The sequence below is a fragment of the Rhamphochromis longiceps genome, linkage group LG18 (assembly GCF_057381845.1).
Source record: "Rhamphochromis longiceps isolate RC_006_pf linkage group LG18, R_longiceps_female_GT1.1, whole genome shotgun sequence".
NCBI lineage: Eukaryota > Metazoa > Chordata > Actinopteri > Cichliformes > Cichlidae > Rhamphochromis > Rhamphochromis longiceps.
The window spans coordinates 28,976,868-28,999,740 of NC_140574.1; the positions used below are offsets into that span (position 1 = coordinate 28,976,868).

General features: G+C 40.9%; 3 protein-coding genes across 5 annotated transcripts; 2 read left to right on the forward strand and 1 right to left on the reverse strand.

The window, feature by feature from the left end:
• Positions 1-49: 49 nt before the first annotated feature.
• Positions 50-10,413, forward strand: xirp1 (xin actin binding repeat containing 1). Of its 3 annotated transcripts, XM_085388422.1 has the most exons (5): positions 50-267; positions 2,162-2,313; positions 2,529-2,570; positions 3,552-7,934; positions 8,368-8,505. In XM_085388422.1, exons 4-5 carry the CDS (start codon positions 3,552-3,554, stop codon positions 8,368-8,370), a joined length of 4,386 nt encoding a protein of 1,461 aa, XP_085244548.1. In that variant the 5' UTR covers positions 50-267; positions 2,162-2,313; positions 2,529-2,570; the 3' UTR covers positions 8,371-8,505. The 3 variants fall into 3 exon arrangements, with proteins under 3 accessions (XP_085244548.1, XP_085244545.1, XP_085244547.1); XM_085388419.1 differs by having other exon boundaries at positions 52-267; positions 3,552-10,413; XM_085388421.1 differs by lacking the exons at positions 50-267; positions 2,162-2,313; positions 2,529-2,570 and adding an exon at positions 2,588-3,426 and having other exon boundaries at positions 3,552-10,413.
• Positions 10,414-10,567: 154 nt separating this feature from the next.
• LOC146648619 (uncharacterized) lies at positions 10,568-16,836 on the forward strand. Its single transcript, XM_085388423.1, has 2 exons — positions 10,568-13,135; positions 13,374-16,836. Exons 1-2 carry the CDS (start codon positions 13,026-13,028, stop codon positions 16,123-16,125), a joined length of 2,862 nt encoding a protein of 953 aa, XP_085244549.1. The 5' UTR covers positions 10,568-13,025; the 3' UTR covers positions 16,126-16,836.
• Positions 16,837-18,130: 1,294 nt separating this feature from the next.
• LOC146648620 (uncharacterized) lies at positions 18,131-19,823 on the reverse strand. Its single transcript, XM_085388209.1, has 6 exons — positions 19,788-19,823; positions 19,598-19,669; positions 19,397-19,515; positions 19,250-19,310; positions 19,027-19,121; positions 18,131-18,943 (listed from the first exon to the last, which is right to left on the reverse strand). The coding sequence occupies exons 1-6, from the start codon at positions 19,821-19,823 to the stop codon at positions 18,157-18,159; spliced, it is 1,170 nt and encodes a 389-aa protein (XP_085244335.1). The 3' UTR covers positions 18,131-18,156.
• Between the last annotated feature and the right edge of the window lie 3,050 nt (positions 19,824-22,873).

Here is a 22,873-nt window from a genome sequence, read left to right on the forward strand (position 1 = left end):
TGTCCCAATCCAACAGTGACTAACAGAGGTGATTGACTCAGGCGAGTAGCAGCAGCCAGCCCACCATCCCAAAATAGCCAAAGTCTTCCACTGGGGCAGCAGGCACTGATAAAAATCAGCTGTCACCAAGGCCACGGGACTAGAAAGAGTTCAGTCACAGAGAGCACTGAAAGAGGAGACAGGCTCTACTACACATCACACATCACAGGGGTCCTGGGAGTGAACACAGCAGAAATACACAGGGAAACAACGCTGGATGGTGTTTTAGTGAGTATTTATTAACTTTCTTCATATGAGGCCAAATAGCGTGACTGTGCCGCTACAGTAAAATGACAATAGCACTATATAATGACAGAGAAAGGTTTCTGGATGTACATGTTTTGTATTATTGGACTTTATTTTGTCAAATTTCATGCTGTTATTGTTGAGACAAGATGAAGTTGTACTGGAAAAACAGATTTTTTTCAACAGCAATCACAAAGTATAGAAAATTCTGAAATTTGCAATTTTGCTCCTTTCTTTTTATGACTGAGCTATAAAGGCAGTAATTTATGAATATAATGCTCTCTTCATTAAGTGTTAAGTGCTCATCAACCGTCAGACCCCATCGGTACGCTATCCCTCAAGTTTCAAACAAATGGTGGAAACTGGAAGTCATATGTTAGACAGTCAGTCTGTTTTCTTCTCTATATCTTCAGAAACATTGGAAAATGAAAATCAAATGAAGGGGAAAAAATGAACTCCTAGAAGTAGGCAAATGGTGTAACACACAGTGCTATATGGGGGATCTGGGACCCTATAATACAAGTTGTCCTTTGAGATGTTGGTTTTCATTACAGTCTATGAATGTAGCTACAATTGCCAACAGCTGATGGAGGTAAAAGGCTGCGGTGGTGGTGAAGAACAAATGCCAGCTGCATTTAACCATCATTTGTACAGCTGCCAGCATCCCAAAATTTCCTCCCATTAGCATGCTGCTAATAGCTCCTCTTCATTCCTGAAGAATTAACCCAGATCAAAGAGATGTTGGCAGACATTGCTCAGAAAACGCTGGAATCACTGAAAAAAGTTTCCAGTTGTGTCATTGACGCTTAATTTCATTTTCGAGTCTGTAAGAATGAGTCTTTTCATTATTTCCTCTGTCGAGACAAGTTTGCGTGGATGTTTGTGAACACACGTCGATGATGAGTGACAGTTGACCTCTCGGTTTACTGGGTGAGGACTTTCATGGGGGGGCATGGCAGTCGGTTGCATGATTCTGTCTGCTCACCCATCTGTGAAAATGCTTTAAGTCCAGACTCGTGAGAGGCGCCGGCTCGCCAGGCCATCCTTTTGTCCCGTCAGGGCTTAGTGCGTGAAAAGGGAGGTGTGTTTAAATCTGGCCATTAGTTACAGCTGGATGGCCTGTGCAGCATACTGTGCTGTTGACCTCTGAACATATTTTTCATGATGCTGCTGTTGATTTTTTTTCTAAACTCATTATATTTACTTAACTCCATCTGAGGAACAAATTTCAGCTAATACAGTCTGATTGCAGGGTGTTTTTTTGCATAAACAAAAATCAGTTTCAGAACATGCATGTGGTTTACTGGGCTGGGCTGTTGCATTCTTTTGGTCAGGTGTTGATGGTTTGATGGGAGAGAGCCCATTCAAACAATGTGCAAACAATCTGTGTCCCTCAAGCTGAGCTAGCAGTTGCTGTTTTTTCTTCTTCTTGGGTGTCATGGTCAATCCGTGGAATGCATTTTGATGATAGTCCTGTGCAGCAGGGAGGGCTGTGTGGGCCTATTTATCTCCCGGGGATCAAAGCTCGTAATCTGACTTGATTGTTACAATATCTCTCTTTACTAAAACATATGCTGTTTCATGGCATAATGCATGTGAACTAGAATCCATGAGGTAACAGGAAGCTACAACAGTGATAAGACAGATTCCACCATAACTAAAAATACACAGACACAGCGTTATCATTCAACTTGTTGCTGACACTGGACACGCACAGCTTTGCTTATTATAGGATACAGCAGTATCCTGTTGTTCCACTTTTATGCATGTGTGTGCCACTAGGTTTAAACTAGAAATCCCAAGACTCCAGATGTATTATTGGGCAAATCTAATAAAGAAGTCAACATTAATTTGATGTCGGATCTTGCTCTTGCAGAGGACAAATACAGCTCTTCACTGACTAAAGGGGGCACCCCAACGAGACAAACCAGAGACAGAACATCTACTTCCTTCTCAGTGAGAGACAGATCAACTCTCTATCTGTCAAGAACAGCAGCCACTGACACCACAGGAGGCCCAACACAACCAGTGAGTTCCTGAAATGCTTCTCATTCCTCCCCACAAAGTGAGGTCAAAGGCTTCAATGGGGAATTTTCTGTGTGCTAGGTCACAACAGGAGCGCCTCAACACTTTAGTGCATGTTTGAAATGTGTGGAACACAGTGCTAATGGATATATTTAACAAATAATAAAGTTCTGTGTGATTCAAACTGATTTAAATCACTCTTTGCTTTTGTTTAACAGGAATTCATTGGTACACTAGGAAAAGGGGCTAAAAACAGTAAGGTACAGTATACGTCATTTAGAAACCTTTACAGGAGAATGTGGTTTCTCAGTATTGTGTGCTGTGCATCTAAGTCTTTGCTTCCACCATCAAACACACAGTAAACCTACGAGCTCACATTAAATGCAACATTCAGGATGTTACTTTTTCACAAAGGGTCAGGTATGTTTAAATCATTTAGATAATTTATTTTTGTTTAAATTTTTCTGGTTTGTAATTAATTGTAGTTGTATGTAGTTACGTTGTTATGTTGAAAAACTGAGAATGACCACAAGGTGGTGCCTCCATCCTTTCTGTTGAGCTGAGCTCCAGCACAGAATTGAACACAGACACAGAGTATCTCCATCAGAATAGTAAAGATCAAGGGTAATCATTATACCAGTGAGTTGCTGGTTCTCCATGGACACCAACAACACAAAATCTAGCTTTTGTTATTTCTTCTGAATGTTTATTTTGGGATTGAAAGTGAATCATCTCTATTAGGTGTTTTTGTATTCTGTTTTTTGTTTTTGTTTTCCTGTTTCAACAAGCGTCTCTATCAGTGCATGTGGCATATCTCTGTGAACATATCAACAATAGCTGGTTGACTGATGGCAGCCTGTCCGAAACTTAACAATGCCCAACCCTAGTTTACACTGCAGCCAGAAAAAAAACTTAATGCAGATTTAAATTTAACAATGTTTTCGCTTGTTTTCACCTAAAAAAGTTAAAAACAACTAGCCACACTAGCAGCCTCGGCGGCGTGTATGTGTGATATTTGCCTACTAACAGCTGTGAAGTGTTTTTGGTAACCCTGGTGTGACTGAGGATGGTTTGGGGTGAAAATGCATAAAAGAAGCGAAGCGAGCATAAAAGAAGGTAAAGTATGGCTTTCCTTGCTATGCATGTCATTCTAATATTTGCATGTATTGTTTTAATGCTCTTTTTGTTGACTAGATCACTAGATCCTGATAATATTCTTGAATTTCTTTTATTGTTTCAAGATGGCTGACCAGACCAGAAAAGTCACAGTTTTACAATCATCTCCTGAAGAAGATGACTTGCCCTTCCCCCCACCTCCCCCAGTACCACCTAGACCTCTCAACTATGAAGGGCCTTCATCGTTAAGTAGCCTTCCCCTGCCTCCACCTAAAGAAACCTTCTCCACATTCTACCAGCAACGGCAGAAAAATGAGCTGAAGAGGCTCTTTAAACACATCCACCCAGACTTAAGGGCAAGTCTTGATGACGCAGTGGATGATGAGATCATGAAGGCAGTGCAGTCAGAAAACACTCAGGCAGCAGATGCAGCTTATCAGGGGGAAGTGCAATCCATGAGGTGGATCTTTGAGAACTGGACTCTGGACAGTATTGGAGATCCTCATTCAACCAAAAAGCTGATGGATAATGAGGAGTTAAAAGGTGGAGATGTAAGAAGCACCTCCTCGATGTTTGAACATATTGACAGCACCCAACTACAGTCTGCCAAAAGGCAGATTTCTGTCAGGGGGGATGTGAGAACATCAATGTGGTTGTTTGAGACCCAGCCCTTGGATTCCTTAAATAGATCCGTAAATGAAGAGGGTGAACTAGTTGAGGCAGTGCTGAAAGAACCTGTACAGCCTGGGGATGTAAGAGGAACTCGTCTGCTTTTTGAGTCTAAAGCACTGAGTGACTTGGGGCGCTGCAACTCTATTGAAGATCATAGTTTCCTGAAACTGAGGTCTGAGCTTCAGGAGCTGAAAGGTGATGTCCAAAAGACCGTGAAACTGTTTCAGGCAGAACCTTGCTGTGCTATCAGAGACAACAGTGGCAATATGCATGAGATTAAATCCATCTGCAGGGAGGAGATCGACAGTAGTGGTGTTTGCACTGCCCGCTGGCTTTTTGAAACCCAGCCTTTGGACCTGATCAGTAAGGGAACTGATGTCGTGAAAATAATTCGGGGCATATCGCTAGAGGAGGGTCAACGAGGAGGTGTTGACCGGAAGAGGTGGATGTTTGAAACTGAGTCATTTGACAGAATACCTGAGGTTGTAGGAGAGAACACATTTGAAGGAGCCATAGCTGAGTGCACAGGAGAGGTTGATGTCATCAACAAGAAGAAATTCTTTGAAATGAAACCACTGGCAGCAGGAAACATGGCAGAAAAGTCTTTGGAAAAGGGAGACGTAATTGGGGGAGATGTCAAGACCTCCCTTTGGCTGTTTGAAACGCAGCCCATGGAGACGCTTAGTGATAGCTATGAAGTCGGGAGCCTGAAGAAAATTACCCTTTCAGCTGAAGAACAAGGTGAAGTAAAAGACAAAAAACAGTTATTTGAAAGCTGCAGCATTCAAAAGAGCACTTCATTAAAAGAACAAGTGATTGAAAAAGGTGACGTGAAGGGATTCAAAGAACTTTTTGAAAAAATTCCTTTGAGCAAAATTGCTCCTTCTGGGGAGGAGATTACCGAGAACGAAGAGTCTATTGCAGTTGGAAATGTAAAAGGTAACAGAGAAATATTTGAAACAACTCCATTATATGCAATAAAAGACAGCTCTGGAAACCTTCATAAGGTTACAACAGTCAGCCGAGAGGAATTCACTCAAGGGAAAGTCAAAAAGTATAAGTGGATGTTTGAGACGAAGCCGTTAGACCAACTGGTAGAAGGAAAAGGAAATGTGGAAGTAATCAAAGGCATCACAAGACAGGAAGACAACACAGGTGATGTCAAAATGGCAAAGTGGCTTTTTGAAACACAGACAATTGATGGGATTCATTCAAAGTTCAATCAGACAAAGCAAAACTCTTCTTTGGAGGAGGAGCCGCATAAAGGTGACGTGAAGACCTGTAAATGGTTGTTTGAAACACAGCCAATGGACATTTTGTATGACAAATCCGAAAAAGCAAAGGATAAAGAAGCCATTGAAGATACCAATGTCAAGTCCATTACATGGCTTTTTGAGTCACAGCCTCTAGATAGCATCAAAGATGGGGAAAAGTACAATTTGAAGCTATGCAGCACCATACGAGATTCAGTCCAATCAGAGGTTGGTGTTCAAACTGTGAAACATCTTTTTGAAACAGAGGCCTTGGACAGAATAAGAAAGGATACAAATTCAGACCAAAATCTGAGATGTGTCAGCCAAGTGAACTTTCAGTCAGGGGAAGTTTCGCGAGTCAAAGAACTCTTTGAATCCCAGTCTCTTGACGAAATAGGATCAGAAATCATGGCAGCATCTGATCAGCAGAACCAAGGAGAACAAATCGAGAAAGGTTCTGTAAATAAATTTACTTGGATGTTTGAGAACTGCCCCATGAGCCAGATCAACAAGGACAACAATGACACAAATACGCCAAGGGTTGAGAGTATTGAAAGTGGTGATGTCCAGAAGAAAAAGTTTATATTTGAAACATCGTCACTGGATAAAATTCACGATGAACCCGTTGAGCAGAATTGGGTCAATGTGGAGCAGCCTGTGAGCAATATAGACGTGAAGTCAAGCACTATGATGTTTGAGTCCCTGCCACTGTATGCCATCAGAGACAAAGAGGGCCAGTTTCATGAAGTTACAACTCTAAAAAAGGAAGAGGTAATGAGTGGTGACGTAAGAGGAGCAAGGTGGATGTTTGAGACAAAACCACTCGATGCCATCAAGGCGGAGAATGAAGTTTACGTCATACGAGCTGTCACCCAGGAGGACGTCAAGAAAGGAGACGTTAAATCAGCCAGGTGGAAATTTGAGACACAACCTCTTGACTCCCTTACGAGTCGAGATGAGCTCTCAGTCAGGGTGACTGAAGACTTTGGAAGCAGTAATGTGCAGCTAAATAAACAATTATTTGAATCTGAGCAGCAGTGCAAGAAGTTTGTGAGAATGGTTAGTGTCACTGATGTGCAGCGTGGCGATGTCAGGACCTCCACCTGGCTCTTTGAGAATCAAACAATTGACAGCCTGAAAGGGGAGCCTCAGGAGCAGGGTCCAGTAAAAGCAGTCCACAGGGAAGATAGCCAGAAGGGAGATGTGAAACGCTGCACCTGGCTCTTTGAATCGCAGCCCCTGGACAAAATTAAGGAGCCAGAAGAAACCACAGTGCAAAGTGCTAAAGATATCCCAAAAGCTGATGTGAAGTGCACCACCTGGCTCTTTGAGACCACTCCACTAGACAAAATCACCGCCAACAGTGTGGCTGATACCCTTTCGTATTTGAATGAAAATGCTTTTGTTCACTCAAGCGGCATCATAATAGAGGCAGATGGCAGCAGAAATGTTAACATGGCAAAATACATGTTTGAAAACAAAGAAGGGGTGCAGATTGAGAAAGAGGATGTTGTTGAGGGTAACATCAGGAACATCATGCTACAGCTCTTGGTCAGACCGACTCTCAAACCACAAGTAACTCTTCTGAGAGAAACTGAAAAAGGTAAAGTTAACATAACAGTAGTCGAGCTTCCAGTCTCCCAGGCGACCGGCACAGTCAACATCGAACACGATCAAAGACTACAAAACATTGCCCAGGTAATTGATGACTTGCTCATTCCACAAAATAATTTGAAAAAGGGAATAATATTGCAAGAGACTGCAGCGGGACAAGCAGAGATGTCCGTTTATTCACTCATCTGCAATTACGAAATCAAAACCGAGAGTCTGGTTACAGAGAGGGGAGATGTCCAGTCTACAATTGGAAATTTGTTAGCTACTGCCAGTTGTCAGAGGATAGCAGCATCGTGCAGAGTGGACGAAACAGAGAAGGGAAATGTGAATTTGTACAAAAGCTGCATTGAAAAGGGAGATCTGCATTATCTCAAAAGTCTTCACACCGAGGCGTCTGAAGACGAAGCTGATCAGAGCCTTCTGACTAAGGAACAGATTGAAACAGTTCAGGGGGGTGTGAGGGAAGCAAAGAGAAGCCTCTATCAGCAAAAAGAACAGGCAGAACGAACAATTTCTGATGTTTTACCAGGGGACGTAAAGAACACCAAAAAGGTTTTTTCATCAGAGTGCTCTATCAGTGTTGACAGCTGTGTACCAAAGGAGGAAATTGTCCCTGGAGATGTCAAGGCAACAATGCAATCATTAGAACGTGCAAAGCAACAGAGTATGTGTGTGGAGCGGGAGGTCATTACACCTGGAACTATTTATGACATGGACCTGTCAGCTCAAGGTCCTGAAAGCGAAGGAAACCAAGCACAAAAAGAAGTCATTATATCTGGAGACGTAAAAGCAGCTAAAAGGTCTCTTGAAATGGCAAAGCAGCAAAGCATGCAAGTAGAGCGGGAAGTCATCATTCCTGGAAAAATATACAACCTGAATATGTCCGCACAAGAGGAAAGCTCATCAACAGTGGCACAATCAACATGTTCGTCCTCCTCAAGATGCCAGCAAATCAGGACTTCTCCGAAGGTCAGTGATACAGAGAAAGCTCAAGAAAGCCATATCTCCTTTGAGGCTTGTCAACAGATTGCAGCTATAGACAGTAATAGTGCCCCAGAATCACTGCCACCTTTTGTAAGTTGCGAGTTTAATAGTCAGACAACTGAAGATGAGACAGAACAAGTTATCAGAGGAGATGTGAAAGCAGCTATTAGAGCTCTGCAGAGTGCAGCGACAGAGCAGAAGCTCCTAGATAAGGAAAATATTATAAGCGGTAATGTGCAATTGGCTCTCAAATCTCTTGAGAAGTCTAGCGTAAATGTATCCAAAGGAGACTATAAAGCTGCCATGATATACAGAAATTCAGGCAGGGCTTGTTCAGAGAGGAGCAAGACTGTTCACAAGCAGTGTGTTGTGGTGCCTGTGCCTCCATCTGACGCAAAATTATCTCCTTCAATTTCAGTAACCTGTGAAGGACAACCATCTATTACAACACAGAATTCAGCTCCCAACCCCGTAGCAAATGGAACCTCTAAATCACCCCGCTCTGAAAGGCCAAGTCCACCTCCACTGCCTCAAAAGACTGAGAAACCACAGGAGCAGAAGCCAGCTTTACCACCAAAGCCACAATGGATAAAATCTGTAGTTGTGGAAGAACCAAATACATCACCTAACAAAGTTTCCTGCCCTGTTAAAGAAAATACAAAAAGTGTAGTAATTCGTCCAAAACAAAGCCAGTCGTTTTGCTCTGTGGGTAGCCAAGAAACTACAACGCATGGAAAACTCAGTAAACAATGCTCACATGAAACATACCAACAACAAAAATGTGTTAGTGAAGAAATGCAAGTCGCAAATCAAGCAAATGTATATCTGCCAATCAAGCCAAAGGCTCAGGAAAGCAGCAAGAAACAGGAAACAGCACAACTCACAGAGAGGAAATCAGACTGCAAAATGACCGTGTCAAACAGCAGTGAAGTGAAAACAGAGAAAAATGTGAAACAGAAAATCAATGCAGCTGAGGAGTTACAGATACGTATGAGGGGTTATGAAGATGGTGAGCATGAAATCAACACGAGCTCGAAGGCAGCACTAAATAACTTTGAAGGAAAGGACAGAGACACTTCCAAGAAGGCAGCAATCACAGATGATAACGGTAGAGGTCATAAAAAGACAGAAAAGACTTCTGTTCAAGAATACAAATCAAATCTCAAACCTCAAGAAAAACAGCACGAGCCCGGACTGCAGACATCAGTCACTACGGGCCATGTGCAGGAAAACAACCCGGACCAAAAGCAACCAACTTTTGAGGATAAAGTTGTTTTAAGAGAGAAGAAGGCAAGAGAGACAGAGGATGAAAGACGACAAAGGCTCTCTGTACACATGGAAGACATCGTAAAAGGAAATGTAAAGGCAGCCATGGAAATCTTTGAAAACTTTAGGAAAAGAGAGGAACTCAAGGGGATCCTGTCTCAAGTGCAAGAAATAGAGGGAGAGGCCAGCAGTGTAGATGACACTTCACTGAATACATTATACCAGAATGTCCCTACTTGGATGGGTACATCAAGGAGAAACGCTAAGCAAAGTAAAATGGAGGGAAAGAAAGTTGAAGCAGAAACCCAGGATGATGATCTTGAAAGCATCTCCTCAGTTGAGACGGCATTTGAAGATCTGGAAAAAGCAAGCAAGGAAATAATGAACCTGAAGGAACAGACTTTAGCAAAGCTGCTTGAAATCGAAGAGACGATTAAAAAGGCTCTGTACTCCGTGTCTAATCTGAAATCTGAGGCCGACATTGCAGGGTTGTCGGGGCTGTTCGATGAGTCTTTGAAATCTGAGCAAAACTTTCAACCTGCCAACAACATCAGGAAGATAAGCATTGTTTCAAGCAAGGCCAAATCAGGTCAGACAAAAGAGACAAGCGATGTAAATCTCCAGACAGATTTGGATTCAAGTCTTTCCAAAGAGGAAGTGTCGAGAAAAGGGCACAATAAGCCCCTTATTAGACAGTCTTCCTCTCAGTCTTCACCATCATTCATCTCCATTCACTCAGCTGCCAGAAAACCAAGTGATCAACCAAAGCCAACCATGTCAACATTTAAACCAAAAACTAATAGCTGCTCTGACAGTTGTCAAAATGTGAACAGCGATCTGGAGTCCGCAGCTGCCGAGTCTTCAAAAAATGGCCCACAGCGCAAGGTCAGTGTTCTTGAAGTGCAAACCGCAGAGCAACCCGCAGGAATAATTGGCACGAAGACTGTCAGTGAAACTTATGAAGAGAGCGACGGCTTTGGCAATGTATTTGTTTCCTCCAGGACCTCAACATTCGTCACCAAACAGTCTGACAGTAAAACATCGGCCCTGTTTGAAATTAGTCCAACCAGATACGAAGTCATGACATCCCCACTGATGCGAAGGTCCGGGCGCTTTTTTGAAGATAAAGTGTCGAGGAGCACCAAGGACGACGGGACGGTATTTGTAACATTCGGCCCACCAAAGGAAACGCACTGAACGAGCCACTTATTAGTGCGTTCCACGGTCCTTTAACTTTAGGAAAGCAGTTTTATTTACGTGTGTTTTCATCCCATTTTTGTTTTATTAGTGAAACTGTTTTGTTAGTCTTTAAACTGAACTCATGAAATCATGAAAATGTTACCTTTAAAAACTTTTTGTCTTATAGATTTTATACTGTAACCACATGATAAAGTGTTAAGATCTTTTAACAAGGCTAAACACAAAGTTAGCACTGTTTATTCTTCTGTTTTAAACAACTGTCAAATAAATGACAGGTTAGAAGATGTGACTGTTCTCGGTGATTTTTTTCTTTATTCTCATTCCTTGAATTATAAATATAACAAATGGCCACAGAGCAGCCATATCATTATCACCAACCACTGATGCTACTTTTCAGCATACTATAAGTAGATTAGCTCACACACAGACAGTGTTGGTCAAGTTACTTGAAAAAAGTAATCAGTAACTAATTACTGATTACTTCCCAAAAAAGCAATCCCGTTACTTTACTGATTACTTATTTTCAAAAGTAATTAATTACTTAGTTACTTAGTTACTTTTTAAAAACACGATTTACAACCTGAAGAGGTGATAAAGCAATAGATCTTTCAGCCCAATTCTACTTTTTCTACATAATCCATCATACACAATGTAATCAAATGGAAAAATCTATTTTTTTAACTTGTTTTATCAGTTTTAATCTTTTAACTTTATGCATCAAGCAAAAATTTAATTATATGCAACATTCTCTGAGTTGAATAAATTAGTTTAACATTTAAACCTATTTTCTGCACATTCCAGCACATAAAATAAAATATTTTTTGTGTTTACACACACACTCTTTCAAATAGATGCAAGTCAAACACAGCAGAACATAAATAAAGTCAAAGACTCAGCGGTCCTGTTGCTCTATTTTCACCTATTAAAAAGCACTGCGGTAGGCGGAGGTTTACCCTGGTGCAGGTGTGCCGCGGTCAGTTGAAGAATCCGCGAGTTTCTCTGTGAATTTCCCATTACGTCGTTGCGCACTCGGTGCTTGCTTGGAAGTTTAGGGTTTTTTTTCGCTGTAAAAAGAATTTTTTTTCCCCACGCACAACGGACGCTAATGTTTTTGTCACTTTTTATGGAATCAAACTCAAAGTAAGGTCAGTACTTCCACGCTTTAAACGCTGCACGCTCATACTCTCTCCCACAATCGATATGTGATCCATTGTTGATCTGCACACAGCTGTTGTCACTAACGGCGCACTCGCTTACGTCACTGTCGTGAGACATTCTCGCAAAAAATCACGGTTTTACTAACGCAGTAACGCAGTGTTCCTACGGGAAAGTAACGGTAATCTAATTACCGTTTTTGCAATAGTAATCCCTTATTTTACTCGTTACTCGAAAAAAGTAATCAGATTACAGTAACACGTTACAAGTAACGCGTTACTGCCCATCTCTGCACACAGAATTTATAACTCAATTCCGTGTATATCGACTTTGCTTGGCCCGAAATCAAAGTGATGATAATAAAATGTAGAATCTCTAAAGTTAAATGTCCCTGCTGATTTGAGATCTTGTCTTGGTGGAGATGCCAGGCAAAATGCAATTCAGTAATGACAATTTTTTTTTAAAGGGGTAAAAAGAAAATCAAGCAAAAACTTAAATGAATCTAAAATCTTTGTGTGGCTGAGACATGGCTTGATTATTCTACAACTCTTAATTTGTTGTTTAAATATTTTGCCCAGCAAAATTGTCACTTAACTGTATATAAACAGAGATGAAATGGCGCAGCCACTACGCCTTGCTGCCATTTTTTTTTTTACGGCAATGGAAAATGTCCCCGTGGCTCCCAAAGCCCATTAACTTGTAAACCACAAATATAAAATTGACTCCTTTTTAAAAATCCAGTGGTATTTAGTTTGAATGAATATCCAATCTCTAGGCTAATATATGAAACAGTAGTACATTGGTGCACAACCAATAATTCACACAATACTCCTAAGTTACTTAAGTAAATTCTACAAAGAGTATTTCTTCACCAATTTACTTCATAAATTGCCTTTTAAAGGAAACCTGGAGTCAGATGTTGCACAGTTGTAATGGATCTATGATGAGAAATCACACCACCGCTATGCTTTTTAAAATGTCAGTTTCTGTTTTGGTCACGTTTTCTCTACTTTTGCTCCAGACCTTCATTTCAAAATACCTCTCTTTTCTTCTCCTGTTGTTAGTTGGTTTGAAAATACAGGATTTTGCAAACATCAAACACATCTGAAAGCCTCACTGTTGCTGTTTTTACCTAAAGTTGAATACCTCATAAATGTGACATTATCTAGTTATGTAATTGCTAAATACCAGGAATCAAACTTGTCAGTGGTCATGCGACATTAGGAGTACACCTTAAAACATCTTAGATGTGAGTTGTAAGTAATTCCTGTGCGTTTCTTCTAACTTATTATTTTAAAAAAGTACACATAATTGTAGATCATAGATCTCTCCACTACAGGTGGCTGCATTTGTAAAACATTACAGAAAAGATCCTGTCATGTCAAACCTACAAGACAAATTAACCTTAAACTAAGTTTGTTTTCATCATCGTAGTTCCAGCCGCCTGCCAAGGAAATGTGTTCTGCCTGTTTGACACCAGTCTACCCAATGGAGAAAATGGTGGCTAATAAACTTATTCTGCACTACAACTGTTTCTGCTGTAAACACTGTAAGAAGAAGCTCAGGTGAGATGTTAGAACAAAATTATAGAAATTGGAATATTTATCATATAGAACCCAATCAAAACTACCAAGATGAAAAGATTTAGTATTTGCATTAATAAATGAAACACATACATGAAATAAATCCTCAATATCAATGAATAAATCATTCACACAAGCTGATCTAGCACAACAAATCAATAATGTGAGAGAAACAAAATTAGATCTGATTTTATATTTGGGCTTTTTCATTTCATTGCAGCACACACAACTATTCTTCTCTTTATGGTGAATTCTACTGCATTTCTCACTACAATCAGCTTTTTAAAAGAAAAGGAAATTATGACGAGGGCTTCGGTCACAAGCAACACAAAGACCGCTGGCTTGATAAAAATAAAGGGACAGATGAGCCAGATGCTAAGCCCACTCCCAAAATGTCAAAGAACAAGTTAAACATTTCTAATGGCTGCAGAGAGGCTTCTGCTGAAGCGTTTGCCACAAAGTCATCCCTGAGAGCGTCGGGAGATAAAAGTGTTGCTGATGTTAAAGGTAAACTAAAAATGAGCTGGCCACCAGAGAAGAAGAATTCTCCGCAGCGAACATATGAACCAGCTCTGAAAAATAAAATCTCTGACATCAGCAGAGCAGGTGCAGTTAGCATGAGCTTTTCAGAGCATTGGAAAAGCGACAGGCTCAGTAACAGAGAAGGAATGAGAGATAAGAGGGGGAAGGAACAGTCTACAACAGCAAGCTTTATCTCAGCTGAGAAGTTTCCCTCAGAGAAAACAAAACCAGTCAGTCCTGTCCAAACTAACCACTCAGAAGCGAGAATTTCTGTCACGAATCAAAAAACAGTTCACACAAATGTGGCCCCCACCTCAAAAGCAAACCACAGCCCAGTGGCCAACAGGCTGGACACTTCTCCAAATAAAGCTCGGAAATCCGTAAGGTTTGCCCCAAATATTGATGTCGCTCGATACGACCGATCCTCTCAGCTGAGCTCAGGTACAGAAAATGAAATGGTCGCAGATCAGTCTGAACAAATAAATAAAACCAATGATGGAACAGACGTGAGGGAAAACACTATACTCGACGATTTGGCATCTGAATCCAGCGAAGAAAATAGAAAGAGTGAGATGTACCTTGAAATCCCTGAATATAAGCACCGTGAAGAAACAGCCAATATGTCAAACCAAGAGCATGATGCGAACGTAGGGAACAGTTTCAAAACTCCGCAGAATGATATTGCAACTCTGAACGGGGATGTGCACAAGGTTAATGACTCACTCATCACCCAAAGTCTTACTGAAGCTTTCACTTCAACTCAAGACATCATGACACAAAAAGAGCCTTCTGAGAAACTGGATGTCAGTCCAGGGAACCCTGTTAGCGAGCATGAATCAGAAAATGCTGACACAGCACAAAGTCCTGCAGGACCCGTGAATGGAGAGGAAGTCAGTCTTGAAAAAAGTAAAAATCAGCCTGAAAAGGTTCATGAAGAAGGTGGTGATCAGAAGAAGCCTGTTGGGAGAACAAATTCTCTGAAAGGCTCTGACAAACAGGCTGAAAAGGCCAAAGGCAAACTGGGATCCTGGTCCAAAGGAAAGAGCCCCTTGTCAAAACTCTTCACATCGAGTGGAAATGACAAAACAAACAAAGCAGAACAAAAGGATGCCAGGAAAGCAGATGTCAAACCTAGCAGTGGACTCTTAGGAAGGCTACTTCAGTCATCCGCAGAGAAGGCTGAGGACATCACAAAATCAGCTGCTCAGGACAAGCGAAGGGATGAAACTCATGTTGATGACAAAAAAACAGAGAATGAAAAAGGCTCTGTTACAAAAGATGCACAAAAAAAAGAAGACCCATCTAAAGTCCCTCCTCAAGAACAAGCGCTTCAGAGCGACATCACGGACAAGTTACAGTCCGCCGAGCCTGATGCACTTAATAATGACTGTAGATCTTCAGAACCTTCCAGCCTGTCCATGATAAGTAGTGAGACAGGTGATGATTTAACATCCATAGCGCAAATGGATGCAATTCTAACTGGTGATCAAGAATCTCATTCACAGAGCAGTGAGGCTACAAACCTGCCCGTCTCTGATCTGGAAATAGAGTCTAAAGATCTTGACCCTGCAGCACAATTACTGAGCACACCGCATGGGCAATCAAACAGTGAGTTAATACCTGAGAAAGGTGATGATGCATTAAATGACGTTTTTGGAGATAGTGTCACGTCACCCTTTGCTGACCCACTGGCCACAGAGATAAAAACAGATGAATCTGCCCAACAGCTGAACAAACATGACCCACCGGTTGAAGGAGGAGGGAGCTTGAGCAGTGGAATGCTTTTTGATCTCATCCACAACAGTGCACAAGATTCCTCTGATTTCTTTGGTCTGCCTGACACCCCCAGCACATTTTCAACTTCTATGACTGACACAGCTTTGCTTGAACCTGCTTCTACTCAAAGCTCCAGCCTGGTTGACTCTGGACCAATATCATCTGAAAATGAAGCAATCATTGGCATGTCAGATCAACTCACCATCCCTGACTCAACACCTATAAGCCAAGATGTTAGTCAACCCTTGGATCCTTTTGGCAGTGAGAAGCAGACAAGTGAACAGGACTTTGACATATTCAGCTCTAATGATGATCTCTTCAATCAGCCTCCTCCGGTTAATGTGCTCGATCATGGAGGAACTGCTTTCCCTGATGACATCTTTGGAAGCAGCAATGTCTCAAACAGTGCAGATGGGTTCACAGGTCTACCAAGCGGTCAGGCTGCTCAGAGTTCACTGAATGATTTGCTCGGCTCTGAAGCATCCTCTGTTGTTGCACCTTCAGCTCAGATGGACCTTTTTGCTGATGATATTTTTGGATCAGAAGCACAACTACTGCCAGTGTCTGAGCCAGGTGGTGCAAATGTATTAGCTGATAGCTTGTTAGCATCTGAAGAAAACAATACTGAGCAAAAATCAGAGAACAGTAGCTGGATGGATGATTTGTTGGGTTAAAGAGATGAGTGTTATAGTAACTCCAGCTCAGCCTACCTTTGCATATGTGGACGTCTTACTTTGTCTCTCTTCAGCATTGGGTGCCACCCTTTTATGGAGCTGGTTGTACTTGGCATTCAGGCCAGAACAATTAAGCTCAGGGAGAGGAGGGTGTTCAGATCGGTTAACCTGTTTCAACTTATTCTTTTGTTGAGTGATTTTAATTTGCTCTTACGACTGCCACCGCTACTACTAATAGAAATAAAATAAACACTTTTTCACACACATGTATATAATTAAGCACTTGACGTTTAAAAAAAAAAAAGTATAACTGATTATGTTTAAATTCAAATTACATTTTATTCAGAAAACTGCATCAAATATTGTAAAAGTTAAAACTTTATGGTAAATAGCACATCTTCACATTACATCTGCAAAATGCATGCATTTTATTACATTTTACAAGGGCAAAAACTACATTCAATGAATAAATTGATGTGCAGTGACATGTTTTATTAATAAATACTGTATGAAAAGTAAAATATAACATTTAAAGAAGATTGTAGATGAGATTTTCTGTTGTCTGTAGTGAGTGTTGTCAATATGCTAATGTGAAAATTTAATTATGAATTATTAAAATTAATAAAACAACCTTTTTAATGTTTTCTCAGGATGACACTTAAATACAATGTGATTCATTAATAAATTTAAATAACCTAAAAATGTTTTCTTGAGCTGTGTCTTGGGTCTCTTTCTGCTTTATGTGTTCTACACTCACAACCACTTCACTGGGTACACCTGTTGAGCTCCTCATTATCTGATAAGCCAATCACATGACAAAAACTCAATGCATTTAGTCACATAGGCTGAGACTTCCTGCTGAAGTTCAAACTGAGAATCAGGATGGGAAACCTTTGAGTGATTTTACACACAACACGGTTGTTGGCGCCAGACAGTTTTCTGTGTATTTCAAACTGCTACAAAATCATCTCATGGATTTACAGAAAACGGTCTGACAGAGAGAGTTTTCATTTCTGCTGTGACTGGGTCAGAGCTTGGTGTAAACAGCATGAAAGCATGGATCCATCCTGCCTTCCAGCAACAGTTCAAGCTGCTGGTGTTAAAATCGCGCCCCTTAGTAACACCTGAGCATTGTTGAAATCCCGCAGCCTAACTGTGTATGGAACATTGTCCATGCCCATCCCTTTATGATTGCAATATGGTAATAAAGGGCGTCAAGGGTGGAGAGCTATAAATACAGCTCTTGCTCTTCATGCTTGACGGTGGGAACAAACACTCCGATGGTGCTTGGAATTCTATATCATCGATTAAAAAACTAAGATAGTCAAATTGATGATTTGAGAAAGTGTCCTTGTTCAAATGACACATTGTTCTGAACCTAAAGTTCTATGCAAATGTAACATTTCTGTAAAAACTGGCACCTCCATAGAGCGGCTCTTAAAATAATTTATCTGAAAATCAAATCTTTTGGAAAGCTACGAGAACGTGTGTCTTTTCCCGATACCAACTTCTGCATAGTTCTCCTTGCTTTCATATTTTCAAATATTTGCAATTACCCAACCAGGTACTCCGTTTTCCCTATTTGAAGATTTTGATTTTACAGATTTTTGAAATAATGCACTCACTGAAATATATTGTGACTCCATAACAGGCATCTGTTTCACGCATTCTGTTCAATGACTAACCATTAATGAATGAAACTTTATAAGTTATAAAACATGAATCTTTAGCTAAAATGGCAGTTTTTGTAATGAATCCCTTAATGCTGACAGTTTTATGTCTGACCAGTACAGCTCTGTTCCTAAACAGACTGCTGAGGATCAGCTTTGCAGAGTGTAGCTGCTCCCCTACTCACTTGAACACTGCGGTCCTGTTGTGAGCTGATTTTTTTCTTGATCCTAACAAAACAAAGAATTTCCAGAGTAGCAGACATGAAGCAACGTGAAACTTTATTGAAAACTCTTTGTTCTTGTTTGCTTTTTGATACAGAGAAAAAATAAAGAGAAGGGGTGATAGGAGTCTTAAAGACAATCAGTCAGTTGCTGGGAGACTGACGCAGAAACAGAAACAGCACAGAGCTTTGAAGAGTTTTTGGAGGAAACCTTTTTCTTTCTTCTTGGTTTTAAGGTCTTCACAGCTCTCTGCAGTATTGGTAACTGGTATAAGTGGTTCACACATGGATGATGTTTCTGAAGGGTGTTCCTCACTGGCTTGAACCTCAGACAAAAATGGAGATTCAGCAGAGGCTGATAGAGAACCTGGTGTTACCATGTCATCGTTAATTTCTGGACTTGTTGATTCTTCCTCAGTTCCAGTAATGTTTAAGTCGTACTGATCTCTTGTTGGGCATTGAGCAGCTTGTGTGTGATGAACTGGCTCGTTGGGGATCTGGGGCTGCAAGATCTTACAAATGTGGTTTGTTGCTACACCAGCGATTGTAGTGAGCAGGGTAGTGTGGTTTGCAGTGTTGCTGAGCACAGTGTCGTCTGGGTGTTTCTCTCTAATTTCTGCCAAGATGGTTTGGACCATGTCATCTTGCATGGAGCGAGAGAAGATGGCCTTGCTTTCCTTTGCTCTGGGAGTGTTGGAGAGTTGATCCAGAGTGGCTTTCGTAACACAGGTGGAGAGCTCGCTCAGACTCTGAGATGCCAGGTTCAAAAGGGGGTAAGGAGGATGCTCCCAGAAGCCTTGCAGGACTCTGGGAACTACCTCTATCCCTACTTCTTGGGGGCTTAGCAGTCTGGAGGTCTGTGTTTCCTGCAGCTTCTCTTTAAGGATCTCAAGGTATTTGTTGAACATGCTGAGGAGTTTAGGCGTTCTGTAGATTAAAGTTATAAGTATTCAGATATATTGAGACACTGTAGCTGAATTTTACATAACTGTATGTCAAATGGGACTCACTGAAATTTGGAAGGTATGGCCTCTGGATATTTGAGGAGCAGCCGAGCCTGTAGCTCAATGTCCTTCATTTTATTAATAATGTTCACTGCCCACACCTGAAACAAATCAAATCAAAACAAAACAAAAGAAGAAAAACACATATAAAGTGCATTTCTGTTGTTAATGAAAATTCTTTTTAAAAATCTACAAATTACTATAAGGTCCATCAGTTTTCTTGTCTTACCAGTTTCAGAAGACCTTTGGTTTCATTTTCTTCCAATTTCTCAATGTCAAACTCCCAAAGTCTTAAAATGGACACAAAGCAGGTTTTATCTCAGCATCATCACAAACAGACGTTCATCTATGGTCTGTTGGTGTCACAGTAACTCACCGCTCTCTCAGTGTTTTTTTGTTCTCCTCCATTAAAAGGTTGATCATATCTTCAGCAGTTATATGAGGTGGTATCTGATTTTCCTGCTGAAGTCCAAGGAATGCCATCATCACTGCAATCTAAAAATAAAGAGACATTTAATCATGAGCACTAAAAAAAAAATCAAAATTTACCAGATATTTTACGCCAGTTGGTTCTTACCTGAGTCTTGTAGCTTTGAGGGTGCCAGCAGGTCTTTAAAGCTGTGTTGTACTCAGGTGTGTCAAACAACACCTGTCAAAGAAACAAGAAGTTACTCATTATTAGTTAACTTGATTCATTGTATTTTTTTAAAAATACACCAAATTCTTCATACTGTTCAAATGCAGTAAAATTAAAGACTCTCACATACCCCAGTAGGTTTGTAGACTCCAATACTTTCCTCCATTAAAATGTTGTTGCTGAGTATAGCAAAAATGGTCAAATACAATGTGAGCACTTAGCTAAAAGGTCAAGATGAAAATGGTTGTTTCTCCTGCACAAATGAAGTTTGTTATGATTGAAGCAGAATTCTAGAACTGTCTTACACATCGCAGCAGGTCACTATGGTGACACCATGCAACTTTCATGTTGTTAAGTACTATCATATTTGTGTTTATTTTACTACACTTTGTTTTCTGAATAAATAAAGTGTAGGCTATAGCCATCCTTAAGTTGCTGCAGTGAAAAGATGCATGCAAGTCGTCATTCAGAAAAAAGGGAAGGAAAAACAACCTGAACCATCATGTTAATTCATATTATTTGCCTGCTTATCTCCATTTTCTCATTGTAGATGTCAACTTATAAGGTTTCTTTAAAGCACTGGGTTATGAGTTGTGGAGAGGAATGATGCATGCATTTGAAGCGTGACAGCACCGGCCCTTAAACAGCCAAGAGGGAGAGATCTTTGTGTGTTCTGTAGTGGGATTGTCACGATACTAAAATATGAATTACCAGGTAAATTATACCATTTTTGATACCACTGGAAAACGTTTTACCCCATCCCACAAGAACAAAAGTTATGGTGAAGAAGTCATATTTAAAACAAGTTGTTAATTTTCAACGAATGTTCGAAGATTTAATAAAATAAGAATTTAAGATCAGTTAAGTTTAGATGGTCTTGATGCATTCTCAATCATCCAGGTAAGTAAATCTCCAAAAGTTGATTCTGTTCATCTGGACGTAGCGTTTTGTGAGAGAAACATTTAGATGGTTTATACATTTTACATATTATTTAGACAATTTCATTAATGACCATTAGTTATAGTGATATAAAGACATCACTATAGATGACATTTTAATAAATTACTGTGAAAGGAGAAAAGTTAAAGTTCATTTTCCACATTCCACATCTGCCTGCAGCCTGTTTTTTATCCACGATTCACACGGCTCCGCCTCAGTCTCCAGCTCTTCTAATTCTTCTAGGCAGGTCTGATTCTGCTCTGGATTTCACTTTTTATTTGCTTGTATTACGTCTTCACACTCTGGGCTCTCAGTTTCCGCGGCTGCTCTGCACAACCACAAACCTGCTCGGTTCTTCACCCGTACTTAATCTGCTCTGCGGCATCTCAATATCTCACAAGCATCCCGCAGTCCGGCAGCTGCTATGTTAGTGACAGGTTGATAATGTGCCTATTGGTTAATTCCTAATAGTTAAAGGTCTACTATTAGCGTGTGCGACAGCCAGATTAACATTCTTGATAATTGTTTAATGCTTGAATGTTGTTGAGACGGGAGCTTTACTGACACCTGAAATTCCTACTAAAGTGCTGTTTAGTGTTATTGTCACAGTCCTGGGTCAGTTGACCCAGTGTTTTGAGATTTTGGGGGCTTTCCAGTTTTTCTTTATGTATTATGAGATATTTGGGATGTGTAATGTTTGTATTATTTCTTCTACTCATCCCATTTATGTGTTTAGTCTTGTTCTCTCTCTCGCAAATTGCTCTAGAGCTCAGCTCTCCCCTAGTGTTCGATCCTCGTGTCTGTTGCTCTTTTGTCTGTCAAGTTTGTGTATCACATCCTGGTTTCAGTATTCTGTCACCTCCTGTTTTATTGTGACAGTCCCCCATCTCGTGTGCGTTATGATCTGTTTTACTTCCCATGTCTCATTAAAATAAACATCTTCCCTAATCACCTTTTTGTGTATGTATTGTTTTTTTCTCCCATGTTCACTGTCAGGATGTTGAGTCACCATCCCTCCTAGATGTCTCCTCGGTCCAGTGTTCCTAGCCCTTGTGTTGTTCCACGTTTACTTTTCAGTAGATGATAGTTTTCAATTTCCTTTCTTGTGTGTTATGTAAGGCTCACTTTCAGTTCACCATGGTCTGCTGAGTGTGTCTGCATTTGGCCCCTCTCGTTCCTCGTACACCCTTATACATGACAGTTCTGAATGTTAACTACTTCAGCTGTTAATGAGGGGAGGAGCTGTGTTCCTGTCTGTGAAGCTGTGCTAGTTTGGTTTCTTCGTGCCTATGAAGCAGACCATTTTTCAAACCAGGATCTAGTGCTGAGACGGTGAGGTCTGCAGCTGTGCCAGCCATGCTCCAGCTTCCCCCCACAGTCCAAAAATATGCATGTTAGGTTCATGCCTATGGTGTGAATGGTTATCTGTCTCTATGTATTGCTCCTGTAATAGACTGGTGAACTTTTCAGAGTGTGCTGTAACAGCCCCCCTGCTAGTCTAAATTGAAAAAGTGGTTAAGAAAATGCATGTATGGATAATATATTGTGTGTACCATATACTGCCACTGTGGGCTGTATCAGGGACAGGAGGAGTGTGGTGGACAGCTTTGTTGAGTGGTGTGAGCTAAACCATCTACAACTTAACATCACAAAGACAAAGGAACTGATCATGGACTTCAGGAGGCATGCTCCTCCTCCTCCCCCTGTCACCATCAGAGGGGCTGACGTGGTGGGTACACATTGACTGTAAACTGGACTGGTCCAAGAACACCAGTGCTGTCTTTAAGAAAGGGCAGAGTCGGCTGTTCCTACTGAGGTGGCTCAGGTCTTTCAACGTTTGTGGGAAATGCTGACCATGTTCTATCACTCTGTGGTAAACAGCGCTGTGTTCTTTGTGCCGGGGCAGTGGGGTGAAGACAGCGGATGCCAACAGGCTGAACAAGCTGATTATAAAGGCTGGTTCTGTCCTGCGTGTCAGACTGGAGAACCAGGTGGAGGTGTCTGAGAGGAGAATACTAAAAAAGCTTCTCTGTGTCATGGACAACCCCTTCCATCCCATGCACGCCTCCATGATGGACCATCGGAGCACACGCAGCAAAAGACTCATCGCCCCTAAATGCAGAACTGACCGCCACAGGAAATCCTTTCTACCCATGGCAATAAGGCTGTCCAACTCTTCTTTTGTTTTACCTGATATAGTTACATCATTACTTGTTAGAGTTATTTTGATACTATATTTGCACTATCCTACTGTATATTACCTTATCCTACAATTCT

What these genes read in the sequence shown, in the direction of transcription:
- xirp1 (XM_085388419.1), top strand. Translation starts at nt 3,552, where the DNA reads ATGGCTGACCAGACCAGAAAAGTCACAGTTTTACAATCATCTCCTGAA.
- LOC146648619 (XM_085388423.1), top strand. Translation starts at nt 13,026, where the DNA reads ATGTGTTCTGCCTGTTTGACACCAGTCTACCCAATGGAGAAAATGGTG. An exon ending in CACTGTAAGAAGAAGCTCAG is followed by an intron (nt 13,136 to 13,373) that starts GTGAGATGTTAG and finishes ATTTCATTGCAG; the next exon opens with CACACACAACTATTCTTCTC.
- LOC146648620 (XM_085388209.1), bottom strand. Translation starts at nt 19,823, where the DNA reads ATGGAGGAAAGTATTGGAGTCTACAAACCTACTGGG. An exon ending in CTCAAAGCTACAAGACTCAG is followed by an intron (nt 19,516 to 19,597) that starts GTAAGAACCAAC and finishes CTTTATTTTTAG; the next exon opens with ATTGCAGTGATGATGGCATT. An exon ending in GCCATACCTTCCAAATTTCA is followed by an intron (nt 18,944 to 19,026) that starts GTGAGTCCCATT and finishes TTTAATCTACAG; the next exon opens with AACGCCTAAACTCCTCAGCA.